Raw genomic sequence first — 11417 nt, 5'->3', positions numbered from 1 at the left:
CCCCCCCCCCCCCACACACACACACACACACACACCACCATCTGATTCTGCATCCTAATGAATGGTGAGACCCAGCGGCGTGCTTGCTTTGGTGCATTACAGCATGGAAGCTCCATTATTCTCTCTAGCTTATTTTTCTTAACAAAGTATGCATTTTGGTTTTTCCAGGGTGAAGAAAGAGAACCAATTAATAAACAAATGACTCAGACCTTCTTCGATAATACTGATTTATGATGGGGATAATAAACTGCTTTCCCACATTAATCAGTCACAGAAACAATAAAGCAAATTTTAAACTACTGGTCCATGCAGTAGTTATGCTTTTGTTTTGTTGTGGATGACAATATTCTGGAGACTAAATATAAAGGTATGTTTTCCATCCAGAGATTGTTTTAATTGACAACAGATCCAGTCAAAGGAAAAGGACCAACAACTAAAGTCAAACACAAAATGTATTTCCCAGATGAAAACCAGTGCTTTTTGGTGTTGCATAGTCCTCACCTCAGTGACAGCTATGGTGACACATTATGGGGCTCTTGTATTTTATTCAAAGCATTTTGGATGCATGCCTTGTTTTCTCACACCTAGTCCTCAGCTCCTAATTAAGATTGCAGAGCATAGTAAGTAGTTCATATTACTCAATGTATTATTTTTAATATTTATTGTGCATAGATGTGCTATATTACATGGCTTGGAATATGGAGGCAAGGCATTTGGATGAGTACAAACTGGAGTTAAAATGTATCCTGACAGAGGGCAGCAAAGATCCACGTGCCTGCAGTTTGACAGATAAACAATCACATGTCCTTACAGCTAAAAATGTAAATATGTTCCTCTGGTTATTGAAGAATCTGGCACACGATACAAGTTCAGTGCAGATCCATGATGCAAGTTTATTTATCTTGTATTTGAGGAATACTTTTGACAGTAGCCTGCCTGAAAAAATGTCGACAGACAACAGACAATTTACCTGCATATCGACAGCAACTCAATATAACAACAATGGTCCTTAAAAGCATGTTGTACATGTAGTTAAAAGGTTCACCTTTTGCATTACCATGTTCACAATTCTGATAAAAGACAAACATTGCAAAAATAGGTATGTGTTAATGTTAGTCATACTGATTTATTGTAATTTACAAAGATACCAAAGCTATTACTGTTGACTCCATTTTTCGTTAATCTTAATTTCCATGATGCAGCTGCAGTGCTTGTGTATATTAATTACTCAGTTCCTCCGAGTACCCTTGATGCCACTTCAATCTTTTGATGCAACTACACTTACAGAAGAAAAAAAATCTGACTGAGAATGAAGAAGCAGGGAGTATGCAAGTGTGTGTCATCAAGTTTATATATATATACAGTATATATTATCTTGTGAGTCCCTGTCAGTTGTGGGCCAGAAAATAAATATGACACATGCGGCTGAGGTGTTTCCTGGGTCTCAAGTGTTATATCATTCTGCTGTGTGAGTCATTATGCCGTCAACGAGGAAAAGCAGCATCAGTCTCCTTCTCCTCCCACTCTGTCTCTGGGAATGATGCGAAGCTCTGAGCCGTGTTTAAGAAACACATTGCCTGCAACACAGGACAGAGCACCACATAAAGGTCACAGTTCAAAATCTGTGTTCCTAAATAAGGGGTTTTACTGTCACTGAGCTGGACACTGCCAACCACATGTCAACTTGCCAGCCAGGAGAGAAACATTTTGGTTTGTATGTTTGTCCAACATAGTGAAGAAAATTACTGGCAATTACTTGAGTTTGTTAGTTTAACTGTATCTGATTAGTTTAAAGCTTGATGCAAATGCATGCCAATTAAAATGTGTATATTTGTTTACAAAGTTGCACACACGGTGGGTAGTTACACAGACATTTGGATTAAATGTAAATGTTTTAAAACAAGTCAGACATGTCTAAACTGACGGAAAAAAATTATTTCCAGATGCCTATTTGTCTTACAACAGTAGCCAGTTATTCAGCAATCAGGTAGATTTTAGCAAGCATGTACACACACAGCAAGTTCATTTGAATAACTTATAATACTGCATTATGGAATCACATATAGCACTTGTATTAATTTTATTGCTCATTAAACCAGCAATCATGCTGAGATCATACGTTATAACTTATTCCTGTTCCTGCCACAGGAAATGTTTAATATGGGTCTTATAAAGACGTGTGAAGAAAAAGATTACACTGGATCACTTTCCACCATGTACTCAATCCTGAAAAAAAGAGGTGGAGTGGCTGCAGTGGGTGAAAAAAGGCAATTCAACAGAGGTGTCTGAACTGAGGCTATTCTTGGCGGCACACAGCATGGATGCTCTACAGATAAAAGGCTGTTGTGAATACCCACCACTCTTTCCTTTTCTTAGCAGAAAAGACTCAGTGTTGCCTTCGGCCAAAGCAGGCATTACCTTATCCTGCTCTATGCAGAAAACCCAGTCATCCATTACCCGGCTACACAGTAAAGTATGAACTTCTGATACAGAAAAAAGAATTCACCAATAGGCAATAATGTGGGAATTCAAAGTCAAGTGAATTCTGACTAAACAGCTTGGTGCATCTTGTTTGGCTCCAGGGAAAGGTCAATTATTAGATTAATTTAAAATGAAATACTGCCACTTGAGGCACTGCATTTGCATTCATGAATCAGTAACACCATTTCCATGCAACAAGCATGAGGCCTGCTCCAACACAGAGATGTCAGTTAAGTTAAGATTAGTTCAGTAAACCTAGCTTATTTACATACATACAACATAAATGTGGCAAGATGTTTTAGCGCAACCAACAGTGCAATATTTCATCACCTTTGGATTAGGGACAGATTGGGTGCAGTTACTCTACAAATAAAGAAAATGTGTTTTGGCATTTTCACGTTCCAATACCATTCAGGATGTAGAAAGAGAAAAAATGAGAGACTGGGCAACAGTCCCGGGGCAGAGTCCAGCTCAGGATGTCACAGTTTCAGTAAGTAAACGCCTTAGCAAGTCAAAGCCATTTAGGTTGTTTTCACTGATGTCTCAGTCACTGCATATTACCCATCAGCAACATCTTGCCAAGCTAGTAAGGTTAGTGGTAACTGATTTTGTACATATTTACCATAAATTCCATCTTTTGCAACAATTAACACCACTACTTAACTGTACTCTTCAAACCTGATTTAAGTAAGAGATAGTACCGGCTGGGACTGTTTGATCACAGATCGATTTGTTACGTTACCTAAAGTAAAGGCTTTTCATATGAAGCCTGACATTTCTTTGCCTTCTTTAAAAAGAAACCACCCACATAAGTCACAGCCCCTGGGGGCTTTATCAAATTAATCTTTTAGACTATTACCACAATGCCACCAGCATTACTAAAGGGCATTATGAAACATGCTTCATTCAAGTTCTGCTGTGATAAAAGCACATTGAAATGAGGCAAAGAGCCTAAAAGCCCCAAGGCTGACTATGCGTCTAAGCACCTTAATATATAAGGAAGAAAAAACAACAACAACAACATCATCTTACTCCATCTAGAGGGACTTTTAGTGGTGATATAAAAGAACAACCAACGTATTTTTTTTTCTGTGACAAAAAGATGGGATTGAAAACAACATAACAGCTTACCTGCGGACTGGGCAGGGTTGATTCCTATTCCATCTGCAAGGAAACCATGAAAGAAAAAACAATCCAATGTAAAGTGAAACAATTGTCAGTCAAATGACATGAGCACAGACATGAAAAAAAACAATTAATAGCAGTTTATCCATAATGATGTTGCACTAGACAAAACAAGAATGAGAGCCTCAGCAGCAGGCAACTCTGTCTGGAATAATAACAAATCAGCCATTACAATGATAAAACTAAAAACTCATATTTGGCATGTCATATCTCAGCCATTTAACGGAAAACTGGTTATGCAATTACTTGGGCACATTACTGTGCCCAATTATTTCCACAACACCCTACAAGTTTCATCTTTCTATAAGAAAATACATCAGGCATTCATTCTACAAACGTATCTTCCTCAATTGCCTGTCAGTACAGAGCAGAGGTAAACAAAAACATAATCAGTTTTTTTGTGGCACCGCACGGTTTAATTATTGGTAAACAATGAATGAGCTGACAATTTTCCTTCTAACAGCCACAAAGACCATTTACTGTGATTTGTTCTGGTGATTACTGTAGCGGTGTTTAAAAGTGTTCTGGAGGAGGACGAATCCAGCTGAATATGTTATTTTACATTTTACTGGTTTAGGTTATTTTAGACATGCATCTGTCAAACTGCTTGAATTTAGGTAAATTTGTGCTGCCTTTGTGCTGTAGGTGACGTAATCAAGTCAAATAATCACTTTAAGAAGTCCTGAATGCTGAATGCAAAAGGACTGCACTATAAAAGACAAGGTATTTTTTTAAATATGTTCTCTTGTAGGCTGTATCCTACTTCTTCTCCACCTGATGTTATTTCCGACCATTGCACAATTGTTGTTTTATGTTTAATGGTGTTTAGTATTAGCGTGCTATGTGTTTAATGTTTGATAACATCCAATGTCAGGGTTTTGTTTTAATGTGTTGGAGAAGCCAAAAACAAATTTCCATCTAGGTGGACAATAAAGTCTTATCTATCCATTAACTGGATTATGAAGTAATTCTAGTAGCATTATATTAGGTAAGATATAATTTTAGAATTGCAATATCTTATATTGTTAATACCAATTTTTGCTGTACATATATGGGCTCTAATTAGCTACCTCAAAACTTTGTTTTGCAACTGCTTAACAGCAATTTCCCTCAGGATAAATAAAGTTGTATCGTATCTTACTTGTCTCTAATGTGAAGAAAATAATGTGGCGTCAATTTTAGACCAGTGTGTGTCAGTGGGGTCTGGGAGCTGAGACCTTGCAGTTCCTGCTGGTGGCTGACACAGATCAATAAGGTTGATAAAGGTCTGCCTCTTAAGCAGAATTTGTAGCGAACTGCTTACACCCTGTGGATTGATGGTCAAAATTGCTGCACCCTCTGGGAGTTAAAAGTGAAAGACACACAGCAATGTTCTCCATTGAAACCCCAGGACCTGGACGCAAAGTGCATCAATACATTTCACCTGGTGCTTGTGTAATGTTACGGACATTACCGCTAATCCTCTCTTTGAGAATGTATTAAAAGTCTGATAATGCACTGTAATAGTCAAGACATTTAGTTACCATGTGCTTCAGACATACTGTAAATGTTAAGTAAATCATTTTGACTCTCAGTTGTAATACAGTACACATTATGTAAAAATGAAGGGTACAATAATTTCCCTGATCATTATGATATATCATTATCTGTTTTGAAAGCATTCACCAGCATCACACTGCAGTTCAAAGATTTTTAGAGCGCCCTCAAATCCCCCCAGTGTTGTTGTTGAGGTTTGGAAACTCCAGTGAGTTTCCAAAGATCTCTGTCAAAACACATGCTTTCAAAAGAGTGAAACTCTCTCTGAAGTAAGAAAGTCCCTAATAACTGTCAAGCTGGTAAACATGTCACTTTTGCACTTGGAGTATCTTATCTAAGAGACAAAAAAACATGAGTTGAAAGACTGTTCTAAACAAACTCACCATTTGTTATTATAGCACTGGTTGCTGATGGCACTTTGAACTGTAAAAGAAAATGAAGCAGAGAAATAATTCACAACGTTGACATTTCAGAAATTTCAGCAGGTTCTACCAGGAGAGCTACCCAGGCGACCAAATAACCACGTTTTTAGTTAAGCCTATTCATTTCATTTAGCATAATTTATATCATTGAGCGAGTTGTGGTGCTTTTGAACTACAAAATCTAAACAAGAGAGATAGTGTGTTTAAATCATTAAAAAGGAAACTTCATCCACGTAGTCAGCACACTGACATTCACTGACTTAGTCGGGCGACAACCTCAAAATTGGAGCTGTAGTTATGATGTCTTCAGAAATAAAGTTGGCGAAACAAGCAGGAAGATAATGCTGTGTATTGGGAATTGTTCTCTGACTTTCTTAACAGGTAAGAATTGGCATTGGCTAATCACTTAATTTTAATGACCACTTTGTGAGCCTTTGACAAAAACACATTTTCCCAGACTGATTCTGTTAAAAACAGTCTGTTTGGTGAAAAAAAACACCCAATATAGCAACCCATCCTAATAGTTAAACGAAAGAATAGGTCAAATGTCAAGGACTCCCAAAACGACAGATAAAATGTAGCACATCAATCCCTTCAGCGGTAGCTCCAGTCCTTTGTCAGTATGCTTTTGGACGCAGTACCTCTGTGTGTTTATGGAAGTTTGAAATGTAAGAAATACTTCTATCTTCAGAGGTTGCCCACTATTTTATTTCCTGCCTTTTCCTTCTACGACAGCTTTTAAAGCTATCGTGTGTAGTTTCTGTTGCCCCCATGAGGAGTGAGTAATGACAACAACAACAAGGTCGGTGAGTCCGCAGGATACAGCTTACTAAAGATTTTTTTGCAGTTGCAAATAGCCAAGAAGGACACGGAGAATTAAAAAAACATGATGGACTTGTCAGCAGAGGTAATTATCTTCACTCAAGCTTCTACAGGGGAAAGTCACCAGACGACACAATCATCTGAACATAACCATGTTGAGAAATACAGAGAGAGTTGTGTGGAGCTTAATTAGCTTTGTAGCAACTTATTTGGCAACGGCTTGAAAGTAATTTATTAAAATCAAAAAAGTTACGCACAAAAGCTTTAAGTTGACGTTGATTCTTGTTGTGAATGTATATTAAATCTGTATATATTAAATCTATATTGAATAATAAATAAATAAGTGCTCTTTGGGGGGGACAAACATTGCAATGGCACACTGTAAACTCAAACATTAACATATACACAATATCTCCATATTTATCTGCAGGATGTAAAGGCTAAATGCAATTCATCCAGTACAGTCACACATGAAAAGGATATCAAAAATGTAAACAATCCTAATGTCTAGTTTACGTCTCACTCCCTGTTGGTGACTACATATTTATAGTATAGTATAGTATAGTATAATACAGTATAGTATAGTAAGCTTACCTCCTCAGCTGCAAACTTCAAAACTGCTGTGAATGGTGTGCTGTCTGGGACACTTAGTCTGTAACAAAACAATGCATTGAACAGGATTAAAAATATCATCTCTCAACCTATTGGCCTGAGCTTCGATCGACAAGGACTGCTTTAGAGTTGTAGAAAAAGTCACTTTTGAAACAAATCCCAAGGTTAGAGATGCATCACCAAGTAAAGTAATACAGAAGGAGCTGAGGTGGTGCAGGGAAAATCAATTGACATATTCAGTAAAGCAGCAAGTAGCCAAGAGAAAAGCAACTCATACTGTAGGCTGCAGCTTTATAGCAGCATTAGAAGTGAGAGTAAAAGCTGGTCACATTACAATGACCACTATGTTGCCTTAAATGAGACTTGTTTGAATGTGACTGGTGATTATAAAGATGTACTTAAGTTCAGTCCTATGGCAGATTTAATATGATGCCTCATTTAGCATCTTTATTATCCCTCTATTCATGCTAAGACTTTAACAGCTGCAGTGGGACATTGTCTGACCTCATTAGAGAATCGTCTTCCTGTCTGGATCCTCAGTATTTTCCACTACTTATTTACAAGTACTCAAGTCAGAAAATTCAATGTGAAGCTCTGATGGGAAGTTTGACCATGCATTACGCTGCAAAAAAATGTCTGTGGGGAAAAAGACATTCTAAAGTTTAGTTGACATTTTGTGCCGGATTTTTGATCCTGATTGATTCTCTCCTGTCAATATCCGTTTGACCAATGGCAGATATGCTGTTTTTGGCTACAACGTGGCTCATTCCAGCACTATCTTTAACATGCACAGGACACAGATAGAAATGAAATGGATCTAAATACGTAATTCAAAAACAATCTAAAATAACCACTTTTTTTTTTTTTTTTAAAGATAGGTTTTTGGCCATTTTAGCATTTAATAGACAAGACAGCTGTAGACAGGAAAGGGTGAGAGAGGAGGAAGACATGCAGCACATGACTACAGGTCAGACTTGAACCCTGAGCACTGCGTTGAGGACTGAGCTTCCGCATATGGGCACCCATTCTACCAGGTGAGCTCCCCAGGCGCCCAAATAACCACGTTTTTAGGTAAGCCTAGTCAATTCATTTAGCATCATTTATATAATTGCGCAAGTTGTGGTGCTTTTGAACAAAAAAATACAAACAGAAAATCATACCCCTCAATAGTAGTATTGTAGCTTTAGTGAAAGAGATGTACACACCATTAAATACTAATTGAATCCTTCTGGAATATACACACAGTGTTAACCACAAACAGCTATATCTACAAAATCCAAAATTGGAATTAGTCTAGTTCTTTCTTACAATAATCCTTTACCAAACACAATGGAAAGTGGTAACAGACAGATTACTGCAAAGCATGGTGTGACAGTGACTTCATACTGCACAAAACGTTGGCACATAATAGGGGCTCCACTTCATAGGATCATATACACTGCTTTAACTTAAAGCAAATTGTAGTGAATCAAATACTTATATGTATGCACATTTTCTTAATCTTCATGAGAGGATCAGAATCAAAGCAATCAAAAACGTAATTTGTTTTTACTTTACAGAAACTGCGTAAAAGCCTCATTCAATCCAAATGTTTTGTTTGACTAGTATGATGTAGGACTCTAATCAACAGTTTTCAAAGTAATCAGCTAAACAAGGGAACGATTTTCTTTGCTCATATTACATTTGAGTTACATACAAACACGATTTTGTGACATCACAAATAGTTTGGAAGTCAATGTGGTACAGTGAGCAAACAGTGACTGTAAAAATGTATTTAACCTTATTTGTGTGATGTGGGAAATTGAAGCCTCCAGAGCACAAACATTGAGAATTTACTTTACAGTGGACTAATAGACATCTTGTGTCCAGCAGTAAATCTTTGGAAATTATTCATTTCATTGTTTTCATAGATTCTGGATTTATCAAAGCAACAGAAGACATTCAGTACATGTAATTGAAGTTTTTCTCCTTCTTTGTTTTTTGGTGTGGAAAATCTTATCCAACACAAATTTGTATTCCAATTATTTTCATGTCTTAAAACATGCTTGTAAGTGAGACAAATACACAGCAGACGTGGATTATGCTTCACACAGAGTGGCATGAGGATGACCCTCCACTAACTGTAGCCTATTGCTGTGTGTGTTTTTACTACCAGTCAGATGCTGCTAAATGCATGTAACAGCCATGATTTGATACCAGTGATGTACTGCTCACAGCAGTCTGTCAAGGAGTGTGACTTCACAAGGTCCACTGTACATGACTGTATCCATATATATTATGTAGCTATCCATGTTGTCACAGAACATGGAGTTCAGTAACAACGTGATATTAATATAATTGTATTTGAATTTGTTTAAGCAATGAAGCCATGTAAGACCAGATGGAACGCAGTCAGGTCCATTTCATTCATAATATCCCTTACAAATGCTAATGTTACCAGACTGGCCGATTTAAAATGTCTAACGTAAGTTGACGGAACCGTTGGCTGGGGTAACGTAATTATAACTTTTGTATTTAGTATGTGAATCACAGCTAACGTTGACAGATGTTGTCTCAAGACCACGTTTTCTGTAGCTCGACTTGGCTAAACACACTAGGTCAGGGTTCCACAACAGCATCGAATAACGAAATCTGCGGTAGTGGTAAGCTAATAGTAACAATAATACAAAAATGTAAACCCTGAAATGTATCTAACTGTAACGTTAAGGTGGGACTGCTGAGCTGTCTGTGTACTTACACTTTGTATGGCATCCGGGGGTCCGATGTCAGGGTGATTTTAAACGTTACTTTAGACCTAATGGAGACGACGACAAGAGCGTTATTAGCACCGTAGTTTTGGCTAACGAATATGAAATGTATTCAGGGAAAAATAACACAAAAATGGGTAGAAACTCACATTTTTAGACGAGTTGACTCCGTTTACAATCTGTAAATACACACCCGGAAGTCAGAAGGACCCATACGTACACGTCATCCATTTAGTTTTATTTTCGACACATATCAGTGTAGGTTTAGTCTTTTCAGATGTATCTCAGTATTTTTTCAAAATGTGATTTTCTGCACGAGAGATCGTGTATGATTATCAAAAATGAAGATCTTTGGTGCTATTAACAGGCATTAGTCAGGCATTCATACCAAGCGACTAACGTTTGCCGTAAATGACAATAAAAGGCGCACTAACATTCTTGGGCGCCTGTTCTACTCCTCTCTCAGGTAGAATTAAAGTATGCTTTTAATCTTTTCAATGATGCTGTTATTTTTAACACGGTGTGCATTACTACAAGCTGCTATGGAAATGTAGACTGACATGTGAAAATCTACTTGCAGAGATTTGAAACTTGTTGGAGACAGGCAATGTGAATTTGAACTGCGTTGTTGGGGGGGCAGACTGAGCTACTGCCACCCCTAAGATAGTTCTGCAGTGAATGGTATTTTTTTTATATTAATTTGGGTGAGTATTGTTGTGGGTGCACATGGGATAGTAATGTCAACAGTAACTGATTTAATTGTAATGGTATTTTCAGAAACAAAGTGTTAATGTTGCTTTCTCAGGTTAGGTTACCCTGTAATCACCTATGCAGGTTGTAGGTTCCAATTAGAGCAGGGGTCTTCAACGTTTTCCAGGCCAAGGACCCCCAAACTCATGGCGAGATGGAGCGGGGACCCCCTAATTATATATATTCTATAAAATTGTGTTATATCAAACTGGTCCCATAGTGCCATGACCTCTTCTGCCTCCATTTATCTGTTACTACAGTGTGTTGAATTCATGTTAATGTGTATTTAAGACATTTCAATTAGTGGAAAAAATTGCAGGGGGGTGGGGGGAATATAAAAAAAAGTCTAATCAACCAAAACTTTCGCGACCCCCATGCAGTACCTGATAAGAATAACAATCTTTGAAGTTGGTCCAGTACTGAGCGAGAACACTGTGACCTGCAGCTTTCAAACCAGGCTCTAATGTAATCATATAGGGCAAATGTGCATCGTCAATTTCGTCCACTAAAAGTTCTGTTTTTGCCACTGATGGTGTCAAAATATTATTTTAAGTTTCTGACACCATTTGGAAAGGATCCTAACAGAGATTGGCCTTTTACTTAAAGAGGAAGATCCTTAGTTAGATTAGTTTTGTGAAACGGCTCCAAAATCATCATCACCAAACCCATCGACAGACAGCAAAAGAAAGTAGAAAGAACCTTTGAATTATCTGTGGACTTCACTACTGGTGACTTATTTTGTAAACTGTCATATTCTGTTTTTGCACAAGTTTTAAGTCTGTTTACAGTTTAGATGAGGTAAACTCATGACCAATTCTCTGCTTCACATACAGTCCAGTATGGACCCCCCCCACCAGAGCAT

General features: G+C 37.6%; 1 protein-coding gene across 1 annotated transcript; it reads right to left on the bottom strand.

Annotated features, from left to right (window-relative positions):
• Positions 1-868: 868 nt before the first annotated feature.
• Positions 869-10199, bottom strand: ufm1 (ubiquitin-fold modifier 1). The gene is made up of 6 exons (XM_032533484.1): positions 9955-10199; positions 9796-9852; positions 7041-7098; positions 5586-5625; positions 3613-3645; positions 869-1577 (listed from the first exon to the last, which is right to left on the bottom strand). Coding segments are annotated over exons 1-6 (264 nt in total). The 5' UTR covers positions 9957-10199; the 3' UTR covers positions 869-1503.
• Positions 10200-11417: the final 1218 nt, after the last annotated feature.

Source organism: Etheostoma spectabile, chromosome 13, assembly GCF_008692095.1.
Source record: "Etheostoma spectabile isolate EspeVRDwgs_2016 chromosome 13, UIUC_Espe_1.0, whole genome shotgun sequence".
Taxonomy (NCBI): domain Eukaryota; kingdom Metazoa; phylum Chordata; class Actinopteri; order Perciformes; family Percidae; genus Etheostoma; species Etheostoma spectabile.
This window is presented reverse-complemented; position numbering and strand designations above follow the sequence as displayed.

Excerpts from the sequence above, each read along its gene's own strand:
- ufm1 (XM_032533484.1), bottom strand. Across the intron at positions 5,626-7,040 it reads TGAAGTTTGCAGCTGAGGAG|TTCAAAGTGCCATCAGCAAC; the intron begins GTAAGCTTACTA and ends TTTCTTTTACAG. Across the intron at positions 1,578-3,612 it reads CAACCCTGCCCAGTCCGCAG|GCAATGTGTTTCTTAAACAC; the intron begins GTAAGCTGTTAT and ends CCTGTGTTGCAG.